This window comes from Camelus dromedarius, chromosome 2 (genome assembly GCF_036321535.1).
Source record: "Camelus dromedarius isolate mCamDro1 chromosome 2, mCamDro1.pat, whole genome shotgun sequence".
NCBI lineage: Eukaryota > Metazoa > Chordata > Mammalia > Artiodactyla > Camelidae > Camelus > Camelus dromedarius.
Genome location: NC_087437.1, coordinates 119,227,181 through 119,245,252, shown reverse-complemented (window position 1 = coordinate 119,245,252; position 18,072 = coordinate 119,227,181). Strand labels below are relative to the sequence as shown.

Here is an 18,072-nt window from a genome sequence, read left to right as displayed (position 1 = left end):
TTGAGGGGGAGGGATGTCACTCCACTCTCCATGGTGCCCGGAAACGTTGCTTGATTTGAATTCAGATGGAAGGTTTTGCAGACTGATAGGATCTGGGTAAATCCTGCTACTGACTTGGGACACACCCTCCCCTGTCCTGGGCGGTCACCACGGTGGCGCTAATGACAGTGTGGGTGGGCAGGCCCCCGTGCTTCATGAGTGGGTGTCCTGACCCGGCAGCCAGCCCTGTGGGAGTCTCCCTCTGCCCTCTCTCCGGCTCAGTTCCCACTAATCCCCGATTAGGGTGGACACTCCAAGCCCGCACTCGGCCCAGACAGCCACAGCTTATGGGCCCCTCCTGCCTCCTCCCGCCCCCTGTCCTGTTAGCCTTCTGCCCTGGCCTGGAAGGAGACCACTGCTCTGCCTGTCACTGGGGGGCTGGGGACCCAATGGCAGTAACCCGGTTGCCTCCCATCTTCTGTGCAAGGTGCAATTCTCTACTGAATGGAGACAGTGACTCCTCCCCCTTCTGTTTTACCCCAGCTCACATTTTAAGGCTGAAAGGAACCCTAAACTCTTCTCAAGGAGACTCTTCCTTCTCCAGAATGGAAGACAGAGGCCATCAGCGGGAGAGACTTGTCGGGGCTGACCTGGACCCTGGGCTGAGGGCCTTCATGCTCCATCCACACCTGTAGCCATGTTCCCTTGTGGGCAACAGATGTGACTTTGAGACCCAGATGTTCCCTTTAGCTGAGGTCCAGCACAACAGGATAAAAGGGTGCAGTTGCTGCACCTAGCATCCCTAACGTTGGGGCTCCTATCTCCCGGGATCTGAGGAATGGTCACCAGCGTGCAGAGTCTCCTTTGACCCCAGGGACCCCAGGTTCTCTGTGTCAGTGGGCCCCCAGGGATTTTGACTCTCACTCGGAATAACTAGGTAGGATGGGGAGTTGGAGAGGAGAGGAGACCATGGCTGCTCTGCCAGCTGGTCAGGCAGGTGCCTGGTGTTTGGGAAACGCTGGCAAATTGCCTAGAGGGCTTTGAAAACATACACATGCAGCCCCCGCCGCCCCCCACTTCAGACTTAGTAAGGTGGGGGTGGGGTGCAGGGAGCTGGCTGGATTTTTCACAGGCTCTCCAAGCTAGCTCCTCACTCCTGAGAAGCTCCTGGATACACAGTGTCCGCAAGCCGACCAGCAGTCAGGCAGCCAGAGCCCCCCGCCCAGCAGCGCCCTCCAGCCTGGCGCTGCGGACACCGCCTTCCCGCTGACCTGAGTGCAGGCCCGTCCCGGAGAGCAGCAAGATCCCAGAACTGGTTCAGTCACTAGACTAGGAACTCGTGTCCGCCACCAGACTGGGAGCTAACACCCTAATACCCAGAGGCAACAGCTCTGTAGTTCTCCTATTTGCAGAGTGGTTTGGGGTGGCAGGCAGTCACCCAGCAAGGCCCATGCCCTCAACACCCACCTGGAAGCCCCGGGGTTGCAGTTTCCACAACAGGGCACCAGCTCTTGAAGCCCGTGTGACCGCAGCCCTGTGACTCCTGCCATGGGGCTGGACAACCCCTCCTTCCCCGGGCCAATGCTGTTGGGGGCATGGGTCCCCCCATGAGGGCCATGTTCTGGGCTGGGCTGGAAATGGGCCATTCGAGCAGGCCCAGGCCCGGCTAGGAGGGTCACTGAAGCTGTTTATTTCTTTAGTCCTTTGCCCCATGATTTTTTCAAAGGAATGTTCTAAATGTGAATGACCAAGACTGTAGGACAATTTGTGGTCTTCATTAAAAAAAAAAGGTGGCTGTGTGAACTTAGAACATGTTATTAATAGCTCTGACTTGTATGTGAGCTTCGGCAATTTAAAAAGTAAACAAAGTGACAAGACTTGAGAGTTTTCTTGTTCTATAATGAGCTTTGTTTGAATGCTGCTCACAAAAACCCAAACTCCTTGACCACCAGTGGCCACTATATAAGAAATCGTCTGGTAAGAACGGGAAGGCAAACTTGGGTCAGGGTCGAGGACCTGCCCCTCCCTGTGCCCTCCACCCTGATCCCCTAGACCAATCTCCTTTCTGTTGCTCAAACATTCAGGGTCCTTTCCTGTGAGAGACCTTCCCATAGGACATTCCGTGTGTCTCCAACACTTACTTCGCTTTTCTTCTGATTTAACTTCTGTCAGTATTTCAGATTTCAGTGCAAAGTTCCCTGATCGCCCCATTCTGTGAAGGATGCTGCCCCAGCCCCACCACAGCGGCACCAAGTGTGCACTGGTGCCCGCATCAGCTCCTGGGATTGTAAGGGAAGCAGAGGCCAGAGTCCTGTCTGTCCAGGCACAGCCCACCCGGGGCCCAGTGCATGGCTGGCTCGGGCCAGGCGGCGGTCGGGGCCTGAATATGGCAGGTTCTGTTAGAAAATCGTCGCTGGAGGGGGAGAAGCACTGGCAATGCGCGTCACCGCGTCTGGACACAGGCCTTCCCTACCTGGGAGCCGGCCAAGCCCGGGCCAAACAAGCTGTTTAATGTGCTTTGTTTTTCGCTTCTAAAGAGTCAACATTAAGGGAGGCTCACTGATGACTTTGCAGATTGTCAATAGAAACCAGGAATGGATGCCAGTTCAGGTTGTTCTTTGCGCTCACCCATTCCCTCAGCGAGACGGGACTTCAGGGGAAGGAAGAGTGGGTGTAGTGTTAACGGCAACTAAAATGCAGCCAAAGCTAGCTTCCACTCCCATTGGCCCTTCGCGGGGTGCTGAGGAGGGAGGGCACCTCTTGAGCCTCTTAGAAGAGCTGTGTGTTCACTGCTTAGGCTGGAAGGCAGCTCTGGGGCTGTGTGACCTTGGGCAGGCTGTGACCTCTCTGTGCTTCATCTGTGGAAAAGAATAACTTTACGTTCCGTCAGGAAGACAGCATCCACTCCAAATAAGATGAGATGAGATCTGTGCAAGGCCTGTAGCCAATGGAGTCAATAAAGGTGGGCTGCTTTCTTGCAAGTCTCCCTTTAAAAAAACAAAAAACTTCTCATGTTTTTACTGCTTTTAGATTTAGAGAAAAGTTGCAAAAACAATTCAGTTTCCATGCTTTCCTCACCCAGCCTTACATAACCATAGCATAATGATCAGAACCAAGAAATTAACATTGGCACAATGTGACTGTAATTCATAGCGCAACGATACTAACATTGTAACAGGATGAGAAATTAACATCGGTACAATGTTACTGTATTTCATAGTACAATGATACTAACATTATAACAGTGTAAGAAATTAGCATCCTGTTACCATATGTCACAGTGCAATGACAGTAACGCTTTAACAGTACAAGAAATTAAGAAAAGTTTTAACTAAACTGAAGACCTTACTTGAATTTCATGGGTTTTCCACCAGTCTCCTTTTATCGTTCCCATTCAGGTTCTACGTGGTATTGTGTTGTTGCTCTGTGTTTGTCTCCTGCGGTCTGTGAAAGTTCCCCAGTCTTTCGTTATTTTTCATGACCTTGAAACCTCTAAAGAGTATTGATTGTTATCTTGCCAAATATCCCTCAATTTGGTGTTTCCACACAGTTGGACTGCAGTTGTATAAACCACAGAAGTGACGTGCCCCCTCCCGTGGCCTGCATCACGGGGTTCGTGATGTCACTGTGGCCGACGGTGGGGGACGGTGGCCTTGACCCCTTGGTGAAGGTGATTTCCGCCAGTTTCTCTTATATCTTACGTCTGCTTTTATACTTTTCCCCAGTAGTTAACACATGTGTGGAGGAGATACTTGAGACTGTTCAAATCCTGTTACTCCTTACACTTTTGCCCACTGATTTTGGCATCCACCTGCATATCTAGTCTGTAACAGTAGACTCCGAGGAGTTTGCCTAATGATGGTTTTTACTTCTCTCTCTCCTTCTACATTTATTCATTGGAATTCTACTGCAAGAAAGAGCTACCACGTCTTCTCCACCTACATTTTTAATTGGGCATATACATCGGTATGGACTCATGGATACTTTATTCCATGGGTTATAATCCAGTACTATCGCTATTTATTTTGTTGCTTCAACTGTTTTTGTTTTGGCCATTAGAAGCTCTTTTGATCGTGGCCTCTTGTGCTCATGTATGTATATTCTCTTTTTTTAGCCCCCCTTGCTTTATGGTTCTACAAGATGTTTGCTCTTGACTCATCTTGTACTTTTCTTCTCCTCTGGCTTTGGATTCGTCCACTTCTGCAAGCCGCCCCGATTCCTTTTCCTGGGAAGTGTTTAGAAACCAAGATCTGGGCATCCAGTGTGCTTATTACTGCTGGAGTCTCATTGCTTCTGGGCCCTGTTAGTGGAGAGACTGAGGAAATATATGTGTGGATGCTAACACATTCATGTGCACACATCTGTCTGTCTGTCTCTTCAAAACCATGACTTTTTACTGATACCCTGGATTCCAGGTCAGCAGCACAGAGTCCATTTTCATCTTCCTCCTTCCTTATCTTTAACTTCCTTCTCCCAGAGTGAGGCCTCTGGGACTTACCCTCTGTAACAGGCTTACGTATTTGATCCGTTCTAGTGTGTGCACAGAGTACTTTCTGAATTGCTAACCTGTGCGCCTGTGAGAAACAGGTTTACTGACTAGATTCTGGCACTTACGTGCAGCCAGGATACTGTTTTCTGTAGTTTCTCAGGTCAGATCTGTTTCCTGGCCCCTGCAGGGTGGTGGTTTCTTGATGTGTTCTTGCTGCTTATGGTGCAGTCATGCTTGTATTCCACCTGGGGTTCCTCTCACATCCACATTAAAAAAAAAAAAATCCCATCTTCACCCAGTGCTTTGGGACGCCACCTTTGTCACGCACTGTTTCTGCCAGTATCGGGGTCTCTTCTGGACGTCCTGGTTTAGTTCACCAGTTGTCTGTGCCGGGACCACACAGTTTAAATTATGGAAGTTCTGTGTGTTTTAATGCCAGGAGAGCTAGTCTCTTATTTTTCTCTCTCAACGTTTTCCTGGTGGTTCCTGCATGTTGCTTTTCCCTGTGCACATCACATCTTACTTCAGTCCACGCGGGGTTGAGTCTGGAATGGGGCCACCTGCCATGGACGGAGTGTGGAGAAGTAGGCGATGGTGGCTGTGCTGAGCCCACACTAGGCTTCCCAAAACTCCAGGATTCGGCAATTGGAAAGGGAAGGGGAGGCTCTGGGTCCTTATTTTGACTTAGTCGTTTATCCCCTTTGTGAGACTGCCCCTTAATGTTGACATTCCCAGCAGAATAGGTTCAGGGCTTTCATTCAGAAGGAGCCGCAGGTAAGAGGGCGTAGACTGCACCTCCTGCTGGGACAGGAGGCGGCATCCACCTGCTTAGGGCCGCGTTGTGTTTTCAGCTGGTGCAGAAGCTACCTTGTTTCACACGCAGTCCCAGCGGCTGTAGCATCTCCTGCCCAGGGGTGATGGGGGGGTTCCCTGCCTGGCAGTGGGCTCTGTGCTGGGCACTGTTACCTCAGCCAGGGGGCCCGGCACAGAGTGGTGTCATCACCAAGCCCCTGGCCAGCAGGTCACACCAACCCAAGTTCCCAGCCGTGAAGAATGTCAGCAGAACAGCCCCTAAACATGACTCCATCACTTGAAAAGTAGGTTTAATTTTCCCCCGGTGATTTTTAGGGGATGAGATAGATGTTGCTAAGACAGGGTGAGGTTTGAAGCATGTCGGTGACAATGCTCTTTGCTGTGGATTTACTGTTCATCACTGGGAATTCTTAAGAAGCAGCCTGTGATGACTTCATTCTTGCTCATCTGCTCTGCACTTGCCAGAAGAGAGCGTCAGTGCTGGTTTGCACCATTTTCGTTCCCTACCCTTGGCGATGCCTGTGGCCGGAACCAGCTCATCACAGCTGAGAGCCTCAGAAATAGATGAGATGTGGTGGGAAGTTGTGGGGCTGAATTCCTTTTTGAAACACCCAATCAGAACTCACCTTCTGACGTGCTTTCCAGAGTGTGTCAGGAAGAGAGTTGAAGGAGAGTTTCATTCCAGGCTTGTCATGCTGGCGTAAGTGTTTGGCCTCGCAAAAGAACTTGTTTTTTTAAAAGGCCAAGACTTGGTTGGCTACCCACGCCCCGATTTGTTCTTTTATAAAGCATCAATCTTGTTCTCTTGTGGTCATATTAATTTAATTGCACACCTCTCACTTGGAGATTTTAATCGCAAAAACCAGAAGGGATGTAGGCTGACAAGCCACGGAGGACTTTTTGGCAGGGCGCGGGAGGATGCTTGGAGCAGAAGGCAGACTTGAAGGAGGAGACCCCGGGGGGCTGGGCAGGAGCCCGGCAGCGCTGGTGTCTGCAAAGCGGGGGCTTGGGCATCCAGTCTGTGAACACAGCCACTGGCTGGCTCATTTCCAGCCAAGGTATCCCAAATTCCAGGGAGAACATCTGACCCCCCAGGGGTTCCCACCCCGGGCAATAGGAGAGGAGAAGGGGGAGCAGCACCCTGAGCAGAGCACCAGCACCCACGTGGAGAAGGGAAAGGCGACTCTCTGAAGCCAGAGAGAGCGCTTTCCCAGCAGAAGGGGCGGACACAGCCCTCAGACCTGCTGTGCTTGGCTGGACACCGGGCTTGACCTGCAGACCCACCGCCCAGCACGAAGCAGCCTGTCTGCACCCCAGGAGCCTGGGCCCCTCCCCTTACACCGTGAACAGGAGCGTTCAGAACACCTTTGCTGCCTTTATTGCAACATCGGTTTTGCTCTAGCGTTTCCTACCGTTATTTGTCCATCGCTGCTGTTTAGAAGCACGGATTTAACTAGAAGTCATATCACAGTTTCTTAGATCTGCAGAGCTTTGTCACAAGTATGTAATTTCCCTTAGAAAGCAGCCCCGCCCCCACCCCAGAGCCCCCGCCTCCTCACTGTGCTTTTCTGTTCCAGGGCCCACTGCTCCTGCGCTTCCAGGAGGACCCACTGCAGCAGCCCCTGGAGCTGGCGGTGCAGCAAGTCTCCAGCGCGGCCAGGTCGGCCCAGGAGAAGGTGAGCAGGCTGGGCGCCGCCGCTGGCCTTTCCTCACGGAGGAAGTGAATCTGAAGCCGGGCTCAGGGGATTGATTCTGTCTGAGAATGACTAAAAATGCCGACATCTTACATCCCCCCACATTTCAAAAAAAAAAAAAAAAAATCTGGCCCATCAACTGATGGGTGGATAAGTAAAATGTGACACCTCCTCATAATGGAGGATGATCTGGCCTCATAAAGGGATGCAGTTCTGACACGTGCTCCCACGAGGATGAGCCTGGAAGACTCGCTACTGAGTGAAAGCAGCCAGACATGAAAGGACATGCTGCACAACTCCTTTTCTGTGAAAGGTCCCGAGCAGAGACACCAGCAGAGGCAGAAGGTGGATTAGTGATGTCTGGGGGGCAGGGACGGGTAATACGGGAGGGGACGTGAGCAGTGACTGCTGGTGGGGACGGGATTTTGTGGGGGAGATGAAAACGCTCTAAGAGTGATGGGGGTGATGTTTGTACAATTCTGTGAAATATATTTGAAAACCATTTAATCTTACAGTTTAAATGGATGGATTATATCTTAATTTATATATATATATGTATAAAATTATGTAAATAGTAGTATGTGAAGAATTCCATGGCATGATATGTAGATTGAAGCCATTTCGATATTACATGAGTTTGTTTTACAGTTGCTAACAGTTCAGGCCGAAATTACTTACTAGACCAGCCCAATGCCACATGTAATTGTAAAGTTTTTTTTTAAATAAGAGGTATCTGTAGAAAGTGAGAAGAAACTCTCAGGTCCGAGGTCTTTTGCCCATGTGTCTCTCCAGAATTTAGCATCAAGTTAAATGCATGCCATTCAGCAGGCAGCGAGGAAGGGGCGTCTGTGTGGCCCCAGACAGAGAAGGAGGTGCCCCAGCCCTGGGGCCCCGCCCACTGTGTGTCCTCCCGGGCTCAGCTGGAGTGTTTGCTGCTTGTGCATTTGTCAGGGTCGCCGTCTTGCGTGCACAGTCTGACAGCAAGCTTTCTCTTTATACATCGTGACGGTTTGGAGGTTCACACAGGTTGATTTGTGCCCTGCTCGCTCATTACCTTGAGATAACATTCAGGACTCTGGGGGATCGGGGCTGCTTCCACAGATGAATAATCGGGTAGCTTTCTTTTTCGCAAGTACAGTAGAGTTGCTGTGAACTGTCTCCTGAGTCCTCAGGCACAAGCACAGGAGTATCTCCAGGCAGGTGTGCGTGGGATTGTGGGGTTGTAGGTATACACGCTTCAGCTCTACCCCAGATTCCAGAATTGGTCCCCAAGGCGCTGGTCCGCCTTCCTCTGTCCTGGCAGTGCAGGACAGCTCTCTTTCTCCATCTCCTGGCCAACGTTAGAGTCACATAGCCCCCTAATCCCTGCAGCAAGCATGGGGAAGTCTCTGGAAGGTATTGGATTGGGGTTGCAGGAGGAAACTGGTGGCAACCATGCAAGATGCTGACGCCGGCACAGCCCAGAAGAGCTGGAAAGGGCCATGAGTGCAGATGGCCCAGTGTCAGAGACTGGGGGGGGCTATGAGCCAGCTTGCTGCAGGCCTGACCTGCCCAGGCCCCTGCCTGGGAAGTGCCTCCCTGCAGTGATGTCCTCCCCGTTATTGACGAACAGCCCCCAAGTCCCTTTGGGGCGGTCAGTTTCTGTTTGCTGTTTTCTGACGCTGTCTGCATTAAGAGAGGAGCAGAGCATTCAGGGGCTGGCCTGGAGGGGACAGGGAGGGAGCAGAGACTGAAATAGCAATAGACCATTTTTAAAGGTCTTAACATATTGTACCAGTAAAGCGACCTTTGGAAGGTGGGCGGTTAAACCATTTTAATACCATTGCAGAAATAGTGCTTGCCCATTAAAAAGTTAAAAATGATGTGAAAGTGCATAAGCTTTTTCTTTTTTTTAAGTCTGCCCCTACCTCCCTCCGCTCTCCTGGGATGGGACCTCAGATCGCCGTCCTCAGTGAATTCTCGGAAGCTCTCTACCCAGCAGACAGCTGGGAAAGTGTACACGGTCTTGTTTTCTTTTACAAGTTTCTCCATAGTTCCTGACTTCTGTGTTTCCTTGGCTAGGGAGGACCTGAGAGCGTGCCAGTGTCTTGTCGTGCTGGGGCCCGGCTGTCCTCTGTCCTCTGTCCTCTCTCAGTGCTTATGGGCTGCTGGCCAGCCCCCTGACCGTGCAGGAACGTAGGCTGAGTGCCATGGTACCCTGGACCAGTCCGGGTCCTGTCCACGCCCTCCAGCGGGGGTGCTGTGGGGATCCACCTGGCTCCTGGGAAGTGGAGAGCAGGACACCCCAGGGTGCTTGGATCCTACACAACCTTTTCCTCTCTTGGCTGAGAACCTTGGCTGATCACAGCCCATTTCAGGGCACCCATTTGCAAAGCAATCAAGCCAGGCTAATCAGTTTCTCTTGTAATTTGTCCCCGTGGGAGGTTCCCTAACATCCTTGCGCTAAATGAAGAAGAAATGTTGTCCCAGGAACTCATGCTCCCAGACTGCCTGCTGGGCAGGACACTGACAAGGGTGCCTAACTCCTTTCAGGAGCTAAACCACCCACCTTGTGTTCGTAACTGAGATTGAGTTCCCAGTTGGCGGCGTCATGTGTTCTTCATGCTCTGCGTAATTCTTGAGAAAGGAAGAGCCGTAGCAGAGCCCGAGGATGTGAATAGGTGGACAAGAGACACAAACAGGGTACTTCAGGGACATCCTGCTCCCCTTCCTAAGCTCCTGCCAGAATGTCAGGTTCTGTTTCTCAGCTTTCTCACTCAGCCCTGACAAGGGTCGTGTGGATGGCATTTGAGGTAGCAATAGGGATGACTCCTTCTGGACCAACGGGTCTGGTAATAGTCACGTCTTTGATCAAGCAGATGAGAGCGGGGCCTGGTCCCCCTCCGTGAGCATCTCCCTGGTTTAGGGCTGGTCTTGCATCTCCCTGTGGGACCCTCGCAGAACAGAAGCAGGCCTTCCCCGCCCTCCGGGTGCCCTGTACTCTGACTTTCTCCTGCAGCCCCTGAAGACCCCCCCAAAGTAACCACCTTTGCAAACATCTGGCTCCTCAGAAAGCTCCTCGCCCCAATGTCCTGCGTAGAGAGCGGGGTCCTGCATACCTTAGAGCATTTGAGTCATCTTTTGGGACCCAAGGTAGGTGCATAGTCCCCTCACCACTCTTCTGGCATCAGAAATGTGCGTGTTTTCCTTCCGCCCGAAGTGATCCTCCAGCTCTCTGGGTGTCCACCGGGCGTCCTACAGTTCCGTTTGATTCTGGCACTGACTACGCGAAGTCAGCGCAGACCCCTGCCCCCCCACTCCCGACGCCGACCCCAAGTCTGGGCTGCCTGGTGGCCATACAGTGGGGGTCACAGCCCCCTCCTCACGCCTCATCATTTGCTAGAACAGCTCACAAAACTCAGGAAAACAGTTTACTTAGTTACTGTGATTATAGTAATACACTCTAGTGTGTCATTACTACTTACCATTACTGTTGCTATTTCTTACCAGCATTAGTTTCTCATAAAGAACGCAGCTCAGAAACAGCCAAAGGGAAGAGATGCCTGGGGCAGGGGAGGGAGAAGGGGTGGAGCTTCTACCCCCACCCACCCCCGCCCCAGGACCTCCTGGGGTCAACAGACCAGAAGCTCTCTGCGCCCCATTGTTTAATAGTTTTTATGGCAATTCCATTACACAGGCACTGGCTGATTAAATCACAGGTCATTGGTGAGTGATTCAGTCTCCAGTCCCTGTCCCTCCCCTGAGGTCCAGGTGGCGACTGAAAGCCTCTAATGGAGCCCCTGTGTCTGTGGCCCCCAGGCCCCCGTACTGATGTTATTCTGCTGTCCCAACCACCAGTCACCCCTCAGCATACAAGAGACATTCTTATCACTGCGGAGAGTCCAAGGGTTTTAGGAGCTGTGTGCTAAGCACCAAGAGCAAAGACCAAATATTTATCCCTAAGACACAGTCCTGGTGCAGGGAGCCTGAGTGCCTCTGGTAGGACACTTTTTCAGGTGGCAGCTGGAAGCACCCTGTCTCCAGGGCTCCGTGTCCGCAGACACACGCTCGGCCTGGCCAGGTGGCAGGACCAGCGAGGGCTGGTGATGCTGAGAGGTGCTTTTCGTGGGGCATTCCCCGCGGAGGAAGGCATCACCCTCAGACTCCTCTCCAGGGGCTGCCACTGCCCTCTCTTCCCACCCCGACACGCCCTGAGTACATCGATTTCTCCCACTCTGTAATTACGCTCTTACACAAGAGCACCTAGTTTGTACCCGTGTTCTCTTTCCTCACATCTGGGAGAGTTTTGCTCCAGAATGTCTGACCCAGAAGATGGACACTTAATTTCTGTGTCACCAGTGGCCCGAGAGTAGCTCCTCCTCCTCGGGCAGCAGCGACAGCCCCTCTGCAGCACATCGTGGGCAGAAGATCTGTGGGGGCGTGAGGGCTGCGCAGGCAGTGGGGAGCTCCTGGAAGTGGAGCAGGGTCTGGAGGGCGGCGCTCACTCAGAAGGCCACGCATTGCCTTAGGAAGCGCGGGGAGCGTCCCTGCGGACAGGATGGATATGTAGCAGGCTTGCCAGGGAAAGCAAGGGTCACACTTGGTGCTGGGGGACCGCAGTGACATTGGCCTTCTTGGTGTGTGTCCTGTCCCATGGAAAGCATTACTTATCTCTGTTTTCAATGTCCTCTGTCAATAACAGAGGCTTCAGATGGTACAGTGATGGCTATAGATTCAAGTTTTAAATAAACATAGCAATCTACCCCGCGGGGAGAAAGTCCGGGAAGCCAGGGAGACTCAGGCCGGAGCTGAGCGCATCTTAGGCACCTCCTCCTCCCTCTGAGCCACAGGCTTTGTCTGTAGAGGAGGGCTCCCCCGGCAGGGCTGTGGGGGAGCGAGGGCCCCAGCCTGCGCAGTCCCTGCAGCGCCCCTGCCGTATCCCATCTCCTGATGCCACAGGCCGGTGGGGGCCGCGTCTGTTCCCATCGGTGCGCAGCTGTCCTCTGCCCAAGGAAGCGTCCTGCCCATTGTACAGAGGAGGAGACCGAGGCAAAGAGGCCGGGGCACTTGGGCAGGGGGACGGAGAGCCTCTAAATAGTAGAGGCTGGAATTGAACCCGAGTCGGCCTCCAGAAAGCAGCTCCCACCGCTGCACGCCGTGATCAATGGCATTACTATTATTCCTTACATTTTTATTATTATCAATTAACTTAAGCTCCCACCCCACCCACCCCAACCACGGAAGAGATACTGAAGATGGGGAAAAAGGAACGAAAGGACACTGGCCAAGCTTTGCTTCTGTAAAACCATGGCAACCAACAGGCCTTGGGCAACTGCATGGAATTTCCCCCAGGATCTTACTCCGCGTTGTCTGTCGGGGAGCCCACAGCCCTCGCCCGGTGTGACCTGTGCACTGTGAGCGCATGGCTTTTGGTTTTGTTTGTTTGTTTCTACTTAAGGCCCTCTGTTACACATTTATACACTAAAATAAATTCTGAGAGGTGCCAGGGTCTCCTGGGCTCTTTCCAGACCTCGGTGGGTGCGTTGGTTTGCAAGGGTGAGTGATGCAAAGCTGTCCACATTTCTCCCTGTGGTGGCAAATAGGAAACTTGGTTGACTTTTTTTTTTTTTTTTTTTTTTCTGGCTTTTCACAACTTGAAATTCCAAGTACCACATTCTCTGGGTATTGACGGCTAAAATACTAACAGGTTGTGCAATTGTTTTGAAGCAGTCTTTCCAAGGGCAGGGGTGAGACGGGAGGCCCGCCCTTTGAGACCTGAGTGGGAGCAGGGCCTCCTGACGGGCCACCTGTTTGTTTGGATGACAGCCTATGGAACTCTGCGCTGTCAGCCCTCAGGTGCTTGGCCTGGAGAAGAGGTGGGGAGAGGCCCCTCGGGCAAGTGAGGCTTTGTGTGTGTGTTGGAACACAGGGCAGCAGCACCAGGTGCGGGTGTGGCAGAGTGACCTGGCCCCGACCTGGGGCGCTAACAGCCAGCCCGGAAGAGCCCTGGTTCCCTCCTGCCCTTCATTTTAAAGGAAGCGTCTCGTATACATTTTTCAGCGCATAGAGTCCATGCAAGAGAGCAGGTGTTTAAGCTGAGGACTGCCTCCACTAAACCACACTGTGCAGTAACAGTACCTCCTATTACTGCAGTGTCCTGTTACTAGAAAGCCTCGTTCATTTTTAAAATATTTTGTTTTATTTATTTATTGGTCTTGTTTGTTTTGAGGGGGGAGGTAATTAGGTTTATTTATTTACTTATTTATTTCCACGAAGGGAGTGGGGATTGAGCTCAGGACCTCGTGCGTGCTGAACATACACTCTACCACGGAACTCTGCCCGCCTCCCCCATTGTGCATTTTAAGGGGTCCCAACAAGAGAAGGGATGGAGAGCATTGCTGGGGGTGGGGTGTCGGAGTCTGTGCGGTCCCAGGCACACCCCTCGAGGGTGATGCTTAGAGTGTCTCCCCAGCATTCCTAGGGGCTGGTTGGCCACCACCTTGTTCCCAGCATTTTTCACCCCAGTCCACTGGGAGAATTTCATATAAAATTGCATCTTCAGCCATGTATTGGAAGTGAGCAGGCAAGCAGGGTGAGCTTTACAGACGCTCTGAGAACATCTAGCTCTGCCCGGGTTCTCTGGAGTAGAAGTGATGTTTTAGATCAGACTCGCGCCGTCTTGATACCTGCGGGGTGGAGACGAGGCTGCAGAGTTGGGGAAGAAATGTGATCAGACACTCGTAGAGGGTCTTTGCGTCCATTTTATTTGGGAGTTCTCTCCTCATGATGTAAAACAGTGCGATTAAAGTGCAAAATATGCAGCGACGTAAACCTTCTAGATACATTTTCTCAGCTGTGTTCCTCGTTCTTAGAGACAAACGTAATTAAATAATTTCTAGTTCTCTAGAGTGTTCTCAGAGAGGGAGAAGCCGAGGCCACTGCACAAGAAATGTAACTGAAAAGGCAAGTGGAAAAGCACAGGGAGACTTGAAGATCAGAGGACTTTCTTGTTGGCAACAAAACTGGGGAGCCCCTAGGCCTAGGGTTCTTTGGGCAAACAAAGGAAGACAGAGTCAAGAAAAGACCTATTTGCATAGGTGTGTGACTACTTGAGTTTAAGGTCTTGAAACTGGAGAGTTGTTGACTGAGGGGGAGGGTGGAGCTCAGTGGCAGGGCGCATGCTCAGCATGCATGAGGTCCTGAGTTCAATCCCCAGTCCCTCCTTAAAATAAATAAGTAAATAAACCTAGTTACTTCACCCCCCAAAAGATTTCTAAAATCAAAAATTGATGACAAATCATACATATGAAACAGATAAAATTGAAAAAAAAAAAAAAAAACCACCTTGACTGAAGGCCTCAGCTCTCCCTCCATGCAGGTTAGAACCAAAATGTGCCCTCTACACCCGGATGATGCTGCCTCCTGTCTTGATCGCTGGGGGTGGACCAGCGACCCTGACCCCTCACCTGTGACCCCTCACCTGTCAGCCCAGGCCCACCTCTGGGACCCTCGCCACGTGGAGCCCACCCCCGACAGGCGCTCCTGCGCAGAGAGGAAGGGGGTCTATCTGAGTGCACTGTTGCGTGATTTTGAGGTGGTTTGTGTCATCGACCGTTTCTTTGCTTGCTCTGGGGGAAAAAAAGTCTCAAGAATAAAGCAGGTGGATTTGATACAGGAAAATGGGGTGTGAGAGGACGGCCGTGTCCCAGGCCCCAGGTGAGCCCCTGCAATGAGCCCCACCAAGTGAGGCTCCTGGGGCTTCATGCAGGAAAGAATTCAAGAGCAGGTCGTAGTTGAGTAAAAGTAGATTTATTCAGAGGGGTGCACACTCCGCAGAGGAGTGCGGCGTCTCAAAGGCAAGTGAAAGGCCACGAGGGGCGGGGCCGCTGGTTTTTACGGCCTCGGCCTCGGTAACTTCACATGCTAACAAGTGGGAGGATTGTTCCAGCTGCTTTGGGGAAGGAGCCTCGATTCCCAGGAGCTGGTCCGCCACACCCCTTGAGCTTGTATGGTCGGCCTGAAGGCCGCCCTGGCGCCTGTGGGAGTGTCATTTACCAGGAGCCTATGAGGAAGCTCAGGGTCCACTGGGAGCCAAGTCTCCCGCCGCCCTGGTGCTCACTGCTGTGTCAGACGCCTGATGGCTGCACCTGCCCCCTCCCCTCCTGTCTCCGGTTCGAGGGAGCTCACTTCTTTGCTCCCAGAGCTTGACTTGGTGGAGTCCTGCTCTGGGGCCCACGGCACTTCTGTTCTCAGAGAAGCCCTTGGTCCCACTGCAGAAGCCAGATATCATTTCAATTTAACTTTAAAAATCCAGTACCCGCATCAGACGGTGTCTGTGGGAAGCTCCGCACCAAAGGGTTAGCAGCCGCGTCAAACAGCTCCATGTCACCGGGCGGCTCTGCGGAGGTAACTCGTGGACTTCAGGAGGGGTCCTTGTAAGCACGGCTGTGTTTGGGGTGGGAACCCTCTAGGGTCCAGGTCAGGGTCTCTACCTATTGGTCCGTATTTGGATACAAGTCAACCCTGGATGTTGTGGCCGTAGCTGGAAGGGTGGCCCTGCCTTCTGCAGTTCCGAGAGGGGACCCCTGGGGATGGCGAGGTCCTTGCCACTGTTTGCATGGGCTGAGGGGATTTGACCCCCACTGTGGGTAACACCTTAATGCGCTCAAAGAGATTATTTTTTAAACCTCCTTTCCATTTTGTTCCCGTCCATGTGACAAATGGGACATTACTACTCTCGGGGTGGCAGGGCCGAGGCTGGCCCTGGGGAGGTTCGGGCCCTGATCACTGTCTCTCCGGCTGGACTCGCAGGAGGAGTGGCAGCAGCGCGGCTGTGCTGAACGCTGAGGTGGGATCAGATCGCTGTTTCAGTTGGCGGCTCCAGCTGAACACTGGAGGAGCGGATGGTCTGGATGACAGATGTGACTTAGAGGGCCGGGAAGCCGTGGGGCCGGGGGAGACCCTCGGGGTCTCCATGAAAGGACATTTGGACCTTTAGGTGTCCCATTTCCAGTGAGTGCACTTCCTTTCCCAACGTGATGTGAATGGTAATTGTGACTTTTGGAGGCTTGCACTCTAGAAATTTTATTGCTTTTTGTTTGTTTTTGTTGTTGTTTTGCGGGGGAGGGGTGGGTAGGATTATGTTTTATCTTAATGGAGGTACTGGGGATTGAACCCAGGACCAAGGTAAACATGCGCTCTACCACCGAGCTACACCCTCCCCTCCACATTCCGGTAGTTTTAAAGTCTTTTAAAATCTGCTTGTTTTTGTATTTATTGGCTTTTAACCAGTCACTGCCTGGTTTTTGACTTTAAGCAGTAAAATGGCCCGGCCTGTTGAGACAAAGGACAGAGAATTTTCTCTGTGTCATGTCATTGGTGTGTGTAACTCATCTGGCATTAAAGTACATTCCTCCAAAAAGGACTGTTTATAGAGCATTTATTTTTAAAATGAATAGATGACATTTCTTAGAAAAACATTTTTCTGTTCCAACCTCTGATGCCCTCTGGAGATGCAGCACCACCATGAAGATTTGTAGCTAATCCACATAAACCAGTCCTCCGAGAGCGACCTTAAAGAAAGTATGGGTTGTGCAATTTTTTGCTGGTATCAAGAGAAGGCAAGATTTTCTCTCTAACTCTGCTGTCGAGGTCTTTTATGGTGGACGTTGGAGATGGACCCCTCGCTGGGGGCCTAGTGTGGTGCAGTCAGGTTTCTGTTGGAGGGGCAGGTGGGCCCGAGTGGAGAGATGCGGGCCTCGGTGCAGGTGGGGCTGGGAGGGGTTAGGCAGGGACCACAAGGGGGCGGGGGGGCGAACGCGTTCCAGCCAGACGTGGTGAAGTAGCTGTTACCCTGACAAAGTGACTATTTTGATCATCTTTCTCCCTGCCAGTTTAGATTCTGATAAATCCACTAAGGAATTAAAGAATTTTTTCCTTCCTTCCTTCCTTCTCAAGTGACACCGTCCAGTGCTCGGGAATGCGGGGTCTGTCCTGCCTTACTCTCAGCCTCCTGATTACTCAGCTTTGGCCAGACACCCTGGCCACCTGCCGGGCCCCCTCCCCCGTCCCCCCCCCCGACCCTTCCTCCCAGCCTGGCACCTGGCCTGGAAGTCATCCCACACTGGGCTTGCTTGGCGTCCTGCCAGGAGGGTGGCCGACCCCTCATTCTGTAAGGTCCGCTCCTGTAGAGGGACTCGCCGTGCGGTTACAGCTGTCACAATCGTCCCTCTAAAATGCTTTGCTGCGGGGAGGGTGTAGCTCAGTGGTAGAGCGCGTGCTTAAGATGCATGAGGTCCTGGGTTCAATCCCCAGTGCCTCCTCTGTAAGTAAATACATACATACCTAGTTACCTATCCCTGCCCCGTCTCCTGGGCCGTTAAATGAGCTCCTTTTACACTCTGCTTTTGTGGAGGCTGCATTATTTTGTAAGTGTTTAGTATTTCATATGTCCTTTGAATTATCCCCATCTTTGAAAAACCGAGACAGGTTAAAAATTATTTAGATAGAAACAATTTCTTGTGTTCTAGGTACATTTTTTATTTTCCATTTGTGACAGCCGTAACTTATTTTCTTTTGAAGTCCCATTTTTTTTTTTAGGGAGAGAGGATGGCCAATGGCTTTCACTCCATATGAATATGAAATGTCTGGGGAATTTAAAATCAACTGTGTGGAGAAATAAAGCAAAGAAATATTTAAAGAAAAAAATCTTTATGTGTGGGAAAGACTTTAAGTAGATTTGGGCAAGAAATCCATCTGGAAGAAAAGATTTGAAGTATTGTTTCCAGCTTTCAGACTCCTGCATAATAGGAAAGATGGGAACCCGGATGTTGATCCAAGTTTGAAACTCTAAATTCCTGTCCTGGCTGATGTATGAAGTGCAGGTTATTTTGTTCAGTGAGATGAAGACGTGTGTGGTACCAGCTCTCCTCTCGCTCACGTGAAGTTCCCTCTGTAATCTCCTCCAGGTGGTGTTCTGTCACGTGGTGGGCGAGACCATTCAGTTCCTGGTCAGCGTGGTGCCGGCCTCGTCTGAAGATGCAGGGTGTCAGGTGTACGGCGTGCGGGTGTCCCCGTTTCATCTGCAGGTAATGCTCGGGCGCTTGGGAGAGCCCTAGG

The 18,072-nt window shown here is 51.8% G+C and overlaps 1 protein-coding gene and 1 non-coding gene across 5 annotated transcripts in view; both read left to right on the top strand.

The window, feature by feature from the left end:
* The window catches only part of C2CD2 (C2 calcium dependent domain containing 2), a 54,032-nt gene that overhangs the window by 2,565 nt on the left and 33,395 nt on the right, over positions 1 to 18,072 (top strand). For 3 of the 4 annotated variants that reach the window (XR_010376790.1, XM_064476157.1, XM_031459945.2), the window contains exons 2-3: positions 6,859 to 6,957; positions 17,922 to 18,041. Coding sequence is in view for 3 of the 4 variants with exons in the window: in XM_064476157.1 (XP_064332227.1) it covers positions 6,859 to 6,957; positions 17,922 to 18,041 (219 nt within the window). In the remaining variant the exon portion in view is untranslated. Of the gene's footprint in view, positions 1 to 6,858; positions 6,958 to 15,163; positions 15,361 to 17,921; positions 18,042 to 18,072 lie in introns of those variants that run through there. The other variant, XM_064476160.1, reaches the window with a different exon arrangement.
* TRNAL-AAG (transfer RNA leucine (anticodon AAG)) lies at positions 17,204 to 17,276 on the top strand. The gene has a single exon. It is a non-coding gene; the product is annotated as a tRNA-Leu (tRNA).